This window comes from Varanus komodoensis, unplaced genomic scaffold (assembly GCF_004798865.1).
Source record: "Varanus komodoensis strain SLA01 unplaced genomic scaffold, ASM479886v1 scaffold1, whole genome shotgun sequence".
Lineage (NCBI taxonomy): Eukaryota > Metazoa > Chordata > Lepidosauria > Squamata > Varanidae > Varanus > Varanus komodoensis.
Window position 1 is genome coordinate 110,123,507 of NW_025335268.1, and position 14,343 is coordinate 110,137,849.

The window sequence follows — 14,343 nt, forward strand, 5'->3', positions numbered from 1 at the left end:
AGAGAATTTCAGAATAATATCTTTTTTTAAATTTTATTTATTTATTTAAAACATTTCTATGCTGCCCCCATTGCAACAAAGCCTCGGGGCGGCTCACAACAACAAAACAAACAAAATCATATAAAAATTTATACACTAAAAATATTAAAACCCGGTGCATCTCGGCTTAAACATTTTTAAAAATCCTCCATAATAAATTAACACTTAAAATAAGCTTTAAATAAAAAGGCCTTAGCCTGGCGCCGAAAAACAAATAACGACGGCGCCAGGCGGACCTCTCCGGGGAGCGCATTGCATAGGTGGGGCACCACCGCAGAGAAAGCCCTCCTCCGGGTACTCACCCTCCTAATATCCTTCACGGAGGGTTCCCGGAGAAGGGCCTCTGCCGCTGATCTAATTCTGCTGTCCTATAAGGATAAAGTAGGGTCCTGACTTGACAGTGTCTACCTTTGTGCCTGTGATGTGGTCTGGGGAAGCAGCAAGAGCATCTGCTAGCATCTGGGTGCCTCAGTGGTGTGTCACATGCTCTGCCCTTCCTAGTTAATTGGTTTTACCAAGAAACTGTTGTTGGTCCCTTTCTGGCTTTGACACTAATTGATTAGATGATGATTTTATACTTGAAGTGTGCAACCTGATGATACTTTCTTTATAAAAGGGGTTGGGAGTCATAATGTTTTATGAATGTAGTGTAACTACTGCAAATTGCTAGGGCAAGATGGATGGGTGGGTAGTTAGAGAACCGTGGCACAGTCTTATTAATGGTGCCAGTATATACATTCCTATAGTAGGTAGTAATATAATTTACTTATTTTGACAAGCAGCTTCTGCTTGTGTGGTTACTTGAAACTGCAAGAGGTATGTGCCAGATACATCAAAGGTGCAATGTTGGTTTTTAAAAAGCATAAACAGTTACATGGTTTTGTATGTTTTTCAGTGATATACTAATGAGAGACAATCTATTCGAAATTGTAACAACTTCTCGAACTTTTTACGTACAGGTAACGCTTTAAGAAAAACTTTTTTTCTTTGTGAATATGACCACTTTTTCATTTGAGCGTATGACAATATACAGTGTTACAGCTGAACAGAGCACAAGCTATGAATTTACCAATAGACATGCCAGTCATAGAAATGGAAGTGATTGCCCAGGTGATCCTTCTGTCCCAGGTACTGGAGTCACCTAAGCATGATCCAACTGAATGCTTATTTAATCTATTTTCAAAGTTCTGTTGTAAGCCTTTTTCCGGTGCTCTGCCACCCTTAAGTTGCCATCCAGTGCATTCCTACCTGGGGTAAACCGAACGAACACCCTGGGACTGTCAGGGGTTCCTCTGCATGTTTCTCTGAGTGCCTTTATTCTCCTTCAGAAAAATCATTTGTGTGCTGCAGTATTACAAACTCTGATACTATGCCAGTGTCTAGAGAGATCTGAACTATAAAATGGTTAAGAGCAGCACATATCTTACCACAGTACAGCTTACCTGCACATTTCATATACCCGTTATTATGTTTCAGATTAGTTTTCTAAAAGCTCCTTGTTCACTCTTTTGTAAAATTCCATTTAACATTTCAGTAGCACATATTGAGAATAACTTTAATATACAGTAAAAAGCTAGTAGAAACCTGTCTTATAATTAAGGTCAAGGCATCACTTAGAATTTGAGTACCAATATTGTTGAAGGGAAAGTATTTTTTTAATTTTATTTTAAAAAATATCACTGAAAACAGCAATGATCACCCATTAAAATGACTTTTTTTTGCTTGGTGATGTAGAGCTGTTTTATGTAACTATTTTCAGAGCTGTGCAATAGTAATATACAATATTGTGACCCAGTTCAACCACAATCTTGTTGAAAAGTTGCATACAAATAATGATGGTGAGGGGAATGTGTTTAGGACTTTGTATGAGAAGCATGTGGATTCAACCCAAGTTTTATTTAAAAACATTAAAAACAAAAAGCTCTTTTTCCATTCTTGAGAAATACTGAGAGCATTTGATATGTGCTTAAGTTACCAGTTTCAGAAATCTTGCTCTTTTACTGTGTATCTTCAAACTTATATTATTGTTCCTTTATCTTTCTCCCTCTTTCTCTGTTCCTCATCAGGCAGATAGTCCAGAGGACATGCACAGCTGGATTAAAGCAATTTCTGGTGCAATAGTAGCACAGCGGGGACCTGGAAGATCAGCAGCTTCTGTATGTTTTTAAGAAGCTTAACATTTTATTATTTCAACTTTATTTGCCCTTCCTAGATCTGGAGTAACATCTACACATGCATTATGAGTTGTGTAGCCCTAATTAAGGGCTAAACTTAGTGGTATATTTATGTGCTGCTTGTTTATATTAATGTTTAGGTAATATACCTTGTCTTAAAGTTCAGATAGTATAACCCATAAGACTGAAATTTATGTCAGTTTGTTAGTCTGGACTAGAGTGGGGACTGTCAAATTACCAAACCATGCTTATTGAATTCTGTCCTTTAAAGCCCATCAAATTAATTTAAACTACCTTTGGAAGGGTTCTGCATTTAATCCTCTTAGTAAATAGTAAACCATGTAATGAAGGTGTTGGTGTGATGTTTGGATAACCTAACTGAACTCTGTATTTCTTTACTGTTAGAGAACTTGAACTACAATTCTAACATTACCAAACTGAGTCTTTGCTAATGTCACTTTGAAATGACACTTTGCTAATTTCACTTTGAAAACGTTAGTGATGTATCTTTTTCATGGAAAGCATATTTAGAGCTACTCAGCTTCATATTTCATACTGTTATTAGTGTTATAATTCATTTTAGCCATGTTTTGCAGTTTAGATATTGCAAGATATGACTTTTGTTTCCATTCTGTATATTAGAAATTAATTTCCATTATTCTTTGTTAAATGCAGAGTCTTACCATCACTGACTATATAAGTTGCTCTGATTGTTCCCACTAGGAAGAGGCCAGGTTAGCATGTCATGCAAAGCCACCCTGTGAATAAGCCAAAACTGTGTGGGTTGTTCATGGGGCAATCCACAGTGTGCCTGACAGATGATCAGATTTACTATGGCTCGTTCTTTTCCTTTTTCCTTGTTTCTTCAGCCACTATTCCAGTTACCTTCATGGCAGATCCACATTGTCTCCTTTCCCCACTTTCAATTGCTATTCCTTTTTGTTTGCTACTGTGTTCTTAATATTTTTCAGAGCTACAAAAATGTGCAATTGGGTGGAAGCCACTGAGGAGTGTCAATTCAACACTTAAAAGACAGAGGATTACATTGCTAAGTGGGACATCTTGTCTCATCTGCCACTTCTTTTACTGCCCCTCCTCACAGTTAGACACTTGCATCTCTGGCAACTATACAGAAATTTTCCTACATACACTTTTGCCTTCTCAGCCCATTTCCTACTGCATTTTACTGCTCCATTTGATAGCTGAAACAAAGAAATTAATCAAGTAAACCTCCTGTGGTGCAGGGAACAGGTTCTAGTCCCCACTTAGTCTTGAAGCTTACTGTGTGATGTTGAACCAGTCACTGCCGGCCTAACCTACCTCACAGGGTTGTTGTTATGATAAATTGGAGCTATGTCAGCCACTTTGGGGTCCTTACAAGAGGAAATAAGACAGGATATATTTATTTATTATTTAAAATATTTATATGTCATCCTAAATCGCAAAAAGCCTCAGGACGGCTTACAACATGAAATTAATAAAATCCCCGGCCCACACTGGCTGCAATTAAAAACATAGAAAAAAACCATATTAAGACTTATTAAAATATCGCTGAAATAAAAAGGTCTTAACCTGGCGCTGAAAAACAAATAATGATGGCGCCAGGCGGACCTCTCTGGGGAGCGCATTCCATAGATGGGACCCCACCGCAGAGAAAACCCTCCTCCAGGTACTTTGCCTCCTAATGTCTTTATAATGTCTTTAATTATAAGATGATAATGAACAGTCATAAGGGTGCTCTTGTGCACTTGCAAAAGCCTGAGGGAAAAAATTAAAGGAACACAGTTGCACAATGTTCTGGAGCTGTTTTTTCTTTAAAAACTGGCAAACCAGCGATAGTTAGTCAATGGTACTGCTTGGGCACTGGTGGAAAGGCCGTCACTGGTGGTGAGATCGTGAAGAGCATTTTGCTTGCAATTCCCTGCAACCATGATAAAATCAGCCTTCTGGATAATTTTAACCTTCCGACACCAACCCAACATGGATCAAACAAACCCTAGAAATCCATGGGTTGTCAGGGTGTCTTGTTCCTAAAAAAAGAAGTCATTGTGCAGGAAGTGGTCTTTATTCAGATGATACAACAATGCACTGTGGCTAGTTAACCATGGTTGTTGTACTGTATTACACAGATTTACAGAACAGACAACAGCAGTCTGTCTGATCAATTTGTCATCACACTACAGAGGGTCTCTTTGGGAATGAATGTGCTCTGGGTGACAGCACAGCTATCAAGGGGTTTTTCTCTGTTTGTGCCTTTCTGTGTGTATAATCTTTGTGGAGGGTTAACTCAACTAGTGAGTTACCACTTCTCTCAGCACTTTCTCTCTCTCCCCACCCCACCTCTTCCCCTCCCCCCACCCACACCTTCTCATCTCAAGTTTAGGTTACTCTAATCTTAGCTTTGCACTGTGTTCCAGATGCGGCAGGCCAGAAGGCTGTCGAATCCTTGTATACAGAGGTATACATCAAGAACCGGTGAATGCAGCATGTATGTGGGCTCTCATGTAAAATTGCCTCCTTTCAACAAACTTGTTGAAATTCCAGTACACTTATTAACATTATATAAAATCATAAGGTCAATCCTGTGGTTTCTTCTTTTGATCATAATCACCATGAAATTACTAACTTCCCATTGGTCATTAAATTCTCTCTTCATAAATATATCATTTTAGATAGAATATATTTTATCCCTTTTTAGATAAAACAATTGACAATTACAAAGTGCTGAAATCTTTCTTCATGGTTTCAATGTGCTCGCTTAAGTGAGTGCAAAAGCTTTAGTAGTTAATAGTGTGTGTGCATAAACAAACTAAACTTGGCCTAATTTGCATGAGAGTTCATAGTACCATTTTATCATTTTTGAAAGCCAGCTAACTAAAAGTCACTCAGAACTTGTGTGTGTGCACATATAAAGGGTGCACCTAAGGAAAATGTCCTGGACTGATTTGCATGGCTTTTACAATAGATATGCATGGGATCATTAGGCAAGATGTAGGAGCTTACTATAGCTTGCAACCTGAATGTTAATCAAAATAATACAAAGAATGTAGAAACTATTTTGCTTTATAATCACTAGGCATAGCAGAATGTGTTATCTTGTCACATGGATGTGCATTATGCTGTTCAGACTACAAAGTGACTGTTGGCCCATCCAGCACTGGCTCAGCTGAAAAACTTTATAGAAATGTTTACATAGTATTTGCTTAAAAAAGAAACTTAATTGTAATTTCAGGTTTTGTACTTGGAACTTTTGCGTATGAACACACTTTTGTGTTGATTGTATTCATAGTTTGTCCACTATTCCAAATGTGCCACTGATCTTTGTAGAATCTTGTAATGAAAATTATTTCTGATAATATGCTTAGGAACAGCACTTACTAGGTAATCATTTGTCTAGAAATGTCCATCTCTTAGTACCACCTCATAAACATTATGTCACCAAATTAAAAGTATAGCAATAGCTACGGGACTTTTGGTGAGGCACCATATTTGCTATTCCCACAAACTTGTGGAAGATACATTCTGGTATCCTGTCTTGAAGAAGTTCCTTCTTACTAGTCCCTGTGTAAACATTGCCTAAGAGACACCAATGTCTTTAACACCAGATTGCATTGATGGCAGTAATAGTGTGGAACTGTTATTCCAGCATACTTCAAGAAGTGGAGCAAAAATTCTGGAATAACATGCTAGAATGGGAGAATATGACCTGCCTTCTTTCTTCAGAAGCTTCCCTGCCATGCCATAATATGATGCACTGGTGTCATGGTATAGAGGCAGGATAACTGATGGAGGGTTCAGTTGCAACTGTTTCTAGCCTTCTGCACATCCTGCTACCTGATTCTTCTTTTTTATATCCAACATTAGAAAAGGCCCTTCAAAAATCTTAACTCTTAAATTGGATAGAATTATTTGACACTGACCAGTCTAGCATATTTCAGTCTCAAGTGGTGTCTCATTCATTATAGAAATGCCAGTAAAGTCCTTTGGTGGGTTTCTTATTTAAAACATACTCTTCAAACACTGAGTTCAGCAGTGGTATTACCATGCTGAGTAGTTGTGAATAGTATTGTATTCTAAATATAACTTAATATTAGAGGAAATTGTTATTTTTGTAGAAAACATTTTGTCAGCATTTTTATCTATGGGATAATAGGCAGTTATTAGTTGGCTGTACTAACTTAAAGGATGGAAAATAATTCATATTTAAACTAAAAATGCCTTTTAAATTGCAAAGCATCCTGTTATATTTTGGGAATATGGTCCATTGGAATTAGGTTGTTCTTAAAAACCTTAGACAGTACAATGGCAAGGGAAGAAGGAACAGGTGTCTGATCAACAAAACTGTAAAGCACATTAGCTAGAAATAGGATTAACAGCATAGGATTGAAGATTTTATTGTGCTGCTTTTTGAATATGCATACTGTTTCCATGCACTTTTGGGATTAGTTTTTTGGAGCTGTTTTAGGGACTAGAGTTTGGAAACATTTGCTCACACATTTTTAAATTCTCAAAATATCTCTTCAGTAATAGCTATAATTGTTTCTTAAAATAATGCAGTGGCAATGTCAAAAGTGATTTTGTGCTAGAAACATTAAGCAATACCATGCAAGACTTCAGGGGCTGGACTTGGCTTTTTAATTTGCTATTATATACTGCTGTAAGCTCACAGTCTTAACCTTGTGTTGCTTTGGACAAGCATCTGCTTCCTGCTGTTAAGCTTTGCTTTGTTTACCCCTCTGATTTTTTGTTTCTTTTTTATTTTTCAGGGGTAGTAGTCTGAAATGTATTATGTGCAGTTAATGACCCACTGAATCTGAAAAACACTTCTCTTTTACAGGAGCATTCCAGCTGTTCTGCAGACTCCTACTGTCCTGCAAAAACAGCAGCCAGCACCTCACATTGCACAACCACTCACAACCCCGCTTTGGTCCAAACCATTAACAGCAAGCCCCTTGTCTTGGAGAAGCGAAGATTTCACGAATCTTTTACCAAGGCCAAGCCAGGGAGCTTCAAGATCCAGGCTGTCCCTTCAAGAGACCCAGCTTCCAAAGTGACTCTGCAGGGCCTGTTGGAACCTCAGAATAACAATGGCACTCAGGAACAGGATCCTGGCCCCGTGGACCTGGATGATGCAAGCCTTCCAGTCAGTGATGTGTAATAATGGGAAAGAGTTTGGAGAGCAAAACATGTGTTATTGGTCCATGACTTTTCTTGCTCAGACTTTTAGCCAAAGATTGACTATGGGATGAAAGAACAACGAATGGAATATTGCTTATGTAGATCTGTATATGTGTGTATACATTCAAATTCGTGTATGTTTAACTAGTCATATGCTGCCTTGTACTGACTATCAGAGCAGGCTTTTTGCTGTTTCAGCAGCCTGATAATAAATCTTTTTAATAGGGAGGGGCCAAAATACAGACTTAAAATTATTGTTGTCAATAAGCAAGGTACCAGTTGCTCTTCATCATCAGTTTGGCAAAACTGAATAGCATCTTAGCGATATAACAAAGGAAATGTTATCATGTGACTTGTACTGTAATTCAGACTGTTGACAAGTAAGTTGACTTGTTTTCTAAAAATACTGGCACAGCCTTTCAGAAATCTAAATACTTAATCTGTTTTTACAGGATCACGATTGCAAAATGTTATTGTACCTAGTGATGACCTAATGCACTTTTCCTATGCAAAGAGAATTGCTATGTAACCACCCCAGACACACACGCGCGCACACATGCTGCGGCGTCTGAAATGAGATCTGCTCTCCGTGTGATGCATATGCAGATTTATCATCAACTGCATCATCGGTGTACTCATAGCATGAAAATCACGTATGCTGCATTTCAGACTTGCATATTACATACGTTAAGTTGCATGAAATGGGTATCTGTGTGTGAGAAAAAGATCCCTGACGGGGAAGGCCACAAATGTCTTGCACTGACATAAATCTGTTTAACTGAAACTCTTGTGGAACTGTTCTGTAAATCACTGCCCTTCTATAAAATCCAACTCTCTTAGAATTCCAGGTATTTGGTGCTGTGAAACTTAAGAATAATACAGCTATTTTTAATATTTAGCCTATTTTTGATGCACTCCTAAAGGTGAATTGTAACTTTTGCACATTTGGATATTAATGGACCACCAATAATTAAGAGTGTTATGGATTTTTTTTTTTAGTACGGAGAAGGGAAGCTGGCCTACTAAATCTTTTAAAGGGTTAACTAAAAGTATTTTATATTAGGATTTACAGAAATTATATGTTTAAGATTGTCTATGGTTTTTTTTCCCTCTTGTGTGATCCTTTTTTCCAGTGTGTTATAAATGGTTACCATTTTATATCTGGATCAGTAAAAGACTGAACAAAGTTTGTTTTGTGCTGTTAACTGGTACTAAATTGTTCAATCATGCAATTGTGGCCTGTAACTTTTAGTGCACTAAATTTATTAAAAGTGCCTGTGGGTTCTTATTTCATGATACGTTTAATGTTCTGGGGTTAGATGAATATTGGATTTTGCTTTTTTGTGGTATTGAACCTTGAGATTACTTATGTAGTGTAGTTCAGCACGTGTATTAAATGATTTACGGAGGTTGCCAGCATACTGGTATGCTTGGGCTGTGCACTATGTTCTTTAAACTGGATATTTGTTCAGAAGTTTCAGTGGTAAGGGTTCAAGAAGCCTTTGATAAGAATGAACATGCACTATTTATGCAACAGTTAGATTATGGACATGTTTGCTTTAACCAACACCCCTTTCCCTCAAATGATTTTGCTTGATGCAATTCAGACGTTCTACTTTGCAGTAATACTCTTACCTATTTTAAAATGTGTGCAATGTTTGACAAAGCGTGCAAAAGAATAAAAATACACATAAGTTTGAAGGAAGTGTCCAGTACTTCAATGAAGTAGATATACAGTTAATTATATTATGCCCCAGTGGTGCAAATTCCAACTTTTTTGAAATTAATTGATTAGTGTAAACTTGTGTGGAAACTTATTTTAGCCCACAGGCCTCTGGCCAGCTGTCCCTTTCATGTTCTCTTGCTGGTGACAGAAAGGAGGAGGTTGTTTGCCAATGCTTCACTGGAGGTTCTCAGTGGTCTGGTTCACATGATCACCACAATTTCCATAGCTTTACTTAAGCTGCAATGTGTGCCAGGCACCATTTGGTTGTCTGGGCATGGTTTGCTTTGCCATTCAGACCCAAATGACATCATATGTTAACAAGGAAAGAACCCTCAAATAGCTGAACGGGAGGCCCTGGCACCCTGCACATGATGCCTGGCACACACATCAGCATGTCTTCTGGGACTTGTTCAAGCCCTGGTGATTGTATGAACCACGTGGTTGTCTTTTAGCATACTCAGCACAGAATTTACTTTGCTGCTTGCTTTCAGTTGCCTGAACCCCAAATCTAATGAAGGCATTGACTCAGGTCCAGTTGAGAATCTTTGGCTTGGCACCAGTTGACTCCAGTTTTCAAGTGCCGACTATACTATAAAGATTGTTACTATTTTTAGAATAATGCTAGTTTAAAAGTGAATGAAAATACTCCAGATGCTGCCTCTAATTGTTCAAACTCTATCAAAATCTTGGCAGAAGTAAAATTTCCTGAAGTTAGCACCATAGGAAAGGTAGTTTTCCCTTTTATTGCTTGCTATTTAAGGGTTTCAGGAAGATTTTCTTTCAATACTACAATGACCAGCAGTTACTTGCTTTCTGGGTGCCATATAAATAAAAAGTGGGAATATTGAGTAACACAGTCCAGTGACATGTAAATTCCCATGTAAACCTTACTTGCGCCCAGGCACTCTCAGTAGCGAGCTGCATCAGTTGGCATCTGATGCCGCATGACACTTGCAACTTGCTTAGTCCATCCGGGCATCTAGTCATTGACAAATGGTCTCTCTGACTGCCTGTAGCTAAATGTTCTCTACCTCCAAATTAATTTGCTGTAAAGATGCCTTCTCCACAAAGTTTCTTGTTTAAAGCTACATCTACATGGCAGTTCTTTGTGATTGTGTCCTGAAATTTCCTTGCTTATGCCAGGAAGTTAAAAACTTGGATCTTAAGACTCTTGCAGCTCTGCTTGTGAAAATCTGCTACCTTTGTCTTACATTCAATATAACAGCCATTCCACTTTTCAGCCTACTGATTATATTTATTGAAAGGTACACAGGTGCAAATTTTTGGATGTGAGGGCAATCTGTCACCCCCTTGATCACCAGGGTTGATTTGGCTGATCTGGATGCTTAGGTAGATGTTCCCTTCCTAGCATTCCATGTATGTCCCTCCCGAAGCTGCACATTTAGTGGAAAAGGACAGTCATCCCAGACAGAAGGAGTGTACTGGTCTTTGGTCAATATATGAATTTAACATCTTAATAAAACCTCAAGCATCTGTGTGCAAAAACTTGTAAACATTATTTGGGTCTGCTGATGCTAAAACCAGAAAATGATAGCATGGACAAAGCTTAAAGACTGAATTGTAACAATGCCAAACTGCAGTGGTCTTTTTCTAATTTGTCCAATACAGCAGCACCTTTACATTTGTTAACCATAAGCTAAACATTTACAAGCAGTGTTTGTAAATTATGTTTATTTGCCTTCTCAGTTACATGTGAACTAATATGTTGAATGTTTATAAGAAATCTAGTTTAGTAGCGTATGTTTTATCTTGTAGCAAATTTAGCCAATAGGTATCTGAATCCTTAATTTTCACAGATATGTACTTTGTGGGAAAACCTGAATTGGAATGTTTGTATTGTCATACTTGGACATAATGGTCAATTTCCTGCATCTGGTACAGTGTCCACAGTGCATGTTAATTATATATTTTTTTGGTTTGCCAATTTTCAGTTAATTGGAAGCAAAGCAGCATTCTTACAGAATTCTTTTAAATTCAAACTGCTTAAATAGTTGAGTAATGTAAGAAAATATGTGGTTAATAAATTGTCAGGGTCTCTTATTTATCAGTACTTTTTAAATATAAAATTGATGAAAATTGTTAAATTATTTTAGAACCTGTGGTGTTTTCTGTAATTGTCACACTTGTTAATAAATTGACTTTGGTAACAAAATATAACAAACCTATCCGACTACTACATTTAGTGCACTTCAAAAAGGTAAATTGTTAACAATTAATGAAACTATTTTTGCATACTAGCTCTTGTTCTTTCCTGTTGAGATCACAAAAAATCTAAGTGAATTTAAAATAAAAGTAGACCTGTGAAAACTTTGTAGTCTCTACCACATTTTTACTTTGGTACCATCAGACATTTAAAGAGTCCATCACATGACACATGACTTCACAACTGAAATATTGCTGAAGGCTATTTTGAAATGGTCATTTACTGGTACAGTGTGTTATAAAATAAACAGGTTGCACACATACAAGCTACCTTGATAAGAGTAAGATGTCAAGTATTTCTGAAAATTGGAACCTTAAGGGATGAAGGGAAGATGGAGATCAAAGAAAGATGGGTTTATTACTAAATTAAGGATTAATTTATTCAGAAGAATTAGGAAATGCATTTGAAAGGTCAGATTAAAGCTTATATTCAAAAGCTTTAATTAAATTAAAGATATTTAGCTGCATTAAGACAAACAGATCATCCGTTGCAACTGGCAAGGGGAGGAAGTGCTACAGCATTGCAAGACAAGTGCTGCTGATCTGGAGTCTACTCCTACCTGTGGGACTTTTGACTGCCTCCTTGCAGACTCAGCTCCAGTAAAGTGTCGTTTCCCTCCCAGCTGCAACAACTTTGGGACCTGGGGCATACAAGCTAGACCCCAGCAGGGACAGGGCAGCCACCAAAGGTGTGGTTTCAAAAGGAGTCCTTCCTTTTGGGGAGTTGCTTAGGAAGGCCAAGGACCTCTCTGCTGACCTGTGGCGTGCAGGGTTGCCAGCTCCAAGTATCATGGCTGGGTAATGGCAGCCTGCAGCACTACAAATGTTTCTCTCAAGGAAGTCGGGCAGTCATTGCAGTTATAGAGGTCAGAGAGTGGGAAATGGTGGGGGAGGGGTAACATAGCTATGCTGTAATGAGAGAATATGCACTAAGAGGGTGTTCATTGTTCCCAGGTTTTCCCACATTCAAAATAACTCTGGCAACAGACACCCTGCTTTGAGACTTGCTGATCCATGTCAGATCATTGAGTGAGTGGTAAATCAACTGCTGTCCAGGACTTGATTCTGGATGAGCATGCTGACCTGGTTTGTATCACAGAGAGCTGGTTGGATGAAGCTTGGGGAAGGGGTAACCTCTCCTAGATTTGCCTCTGCCCAGCTGACCAGGCATAAAGGGTGGGGAGATGGAATGGCAACAGTCTATAGGGATTCTGACCTCCTGTCCAAGAGAGATCCCACAGTCTGCTGGATTCAAGTGTGTGCTTTTGAAAGTGATTGCCTGGGACAGAATGGGGATTTTGCTGGTGTACTGACCACCCTTTCCCTTCCTGAGCTAGCTAGGGTAGTGCCAGGGTTGATGTTGGATTGTTCTAGAGGACTTTAACATCCATGCTGAGACTGCCCTGCTGGGAGCAACTCAGGACTTCATGTCCTCCATGACAACCATGGGTCTGTCCCCAATAGTGTCCCCAGTAGTATCTGGCCTACCCATATTGTTGGGCATGCTCTGGATCTCGTTTTGATATGTGTGGGTGATCTGAGAATAGAACTCCTGGTAGTCACTTCATTGCAGACAGATCACTACCTGGTGGGTTTAATCTCACTTCACTGACACTCAGAACTTCTGCAGGAATGGAAGGCCAATCTCAGGAGGCTGATAATGCATAATAGTATCAACGGAATCTCTGGAATGGAGAAATGACCAAGGTAGTGGGCATGATTTTTCCTGAGCACCCTCTCCTTTGAAGTAGAGCTACTTTTTGGATGCTGCAAGCAATGGAATGAGTGAGACATGGCTAGAATAATGCTGAGAGAAAATGTGGAATGAATCTGAGTCAACTCATTATACATTTTATTTGAAGGCTTACCCTGTATGATATGAGCAGCAAAGAAGATACACTTTTCTGCTACTACTGCATCTGTAAAGAGCTGTTCTGAAGAGGACGGTTGGGGTCTTTTATACATGGACCTGCAAGAGAAGGGCTCAGACCTCCCAACAACCTGCTGTGAACAATGCTCAGCACTTTGCCTGCAAAGTCACTCAGATCTGCTCTGACTTGGATGCTGTAGCTGATACAGGCCAACTGGCTGTAACTGTGGCTCCTGCTTGTCCAGCGGTATTGGATGCTTTTCAATTTGCACAGCTTGAGGATTGCTGGAGAGGTGACAGTCACGTTGTGTGTTCTGGTTCCTTGCCCTTCCTGCCTTACAGAAGCAGCCAGAGGGGGAATGGCCAAATGGTTATGTGTTGCGGCTAATGCCTCCTTTAGTTAAGGCAGGTTCCCAGCCTGTCTGAAGGAGGCAATGGAGGCACTGAAAAAGTGCTCCTTGAATCTCACTGTATTAGATAATTATTGACAAGTCTCCACTATTCCACTTTTGCAAAAGCTTAGAGTGTGTGGTGGGCTCCCAACTCCAGGGATTCCTGGATGAGACAGAGTATCTAAATCCATTTCAATCTTGCTTCAGGTTGGCTATGGGCTGGAAATAGCTTTGGTTGTCTTGGTTGATGACCCCTGCTGGGAACTAGATAGGGTGTGTGTCCCTGTTCTGCTAGTCCTCTTGGTGGCTTCCAATACCATTGCCCATGATACCCTTCTCTGCCACCACACTGGGATGAGAATTGGAGGCAATGACTTACAGTGGCTCCATTCTTTCCTGGAAGGATGGTCCTAGAAGGTAATGCTGGAGGTCTCCTGTTCAACTCCCTCCCTTTGGAATTCCTCGTTTCTGCTCCCCCACCCCCATGCAATTCAACATATATGAAGCCTTTGGGACAGGTTGTCCTGAGTTTGGAGTTCTGTGTCATCAATATGCTGGTGACACTCATTCTGTTTCTTCTTTCCATTGGACTTCAGGCCTGATTTTGGCAAGGAAAGAGCCTTGGTCACCCTGTAAGATGACCTGTCCTGGGAGCGAGACAGGGGAGTGCAATCCTGCTGATATGGCTGGACCGCTTAGCAGCTTTTGATACCATCAGCCATGGTATCCTTCTGGAGCAGA

General features: G+C 39.3%; 1 protein-coding gene across 8 annotated transcripts in view; it reads left to right on the plus strand.

The window, feature by feature from the left end:
* Positions 1 to 11,445, plus strand: part of PLEKHA1 (pleckstrin homology domain containing A1) — a 65,718-nt gene extending 54,273 nt beyond the window's left edge. For 6 of the 8 annotated variants that reach the window (XM_044440419.1, XM_044440405.1, XM_044440415.1 and 3 more), the window contains 3 exons: positions 935 to 998; positions 2,106 to 2,195; positions 7,051 to 11,445. In XM_044440419.1, the coding sequence (XP_044296354.1) occupies positions 935 to 998; positions 2,106 to 2,195; positions 7,051 to 7,371 (475 nt within the window). In that variant the 3' untranslated portion in view covers positions 7,372 to 11,445. Of the gene's footprint in view, positions 1 to 934; positions 999 to 2,105; positions 2,196 to 4,630; positions 4,702 to 7,050 lie in introns of all 8 variants that reach the window. The other 2 variants (XM_044440446.1, XM_044440455.1) reach the window with 2 other exon arrangements.
* Positions 11,446 to 14,343: the final 2,898 nt, after the last annotated feature.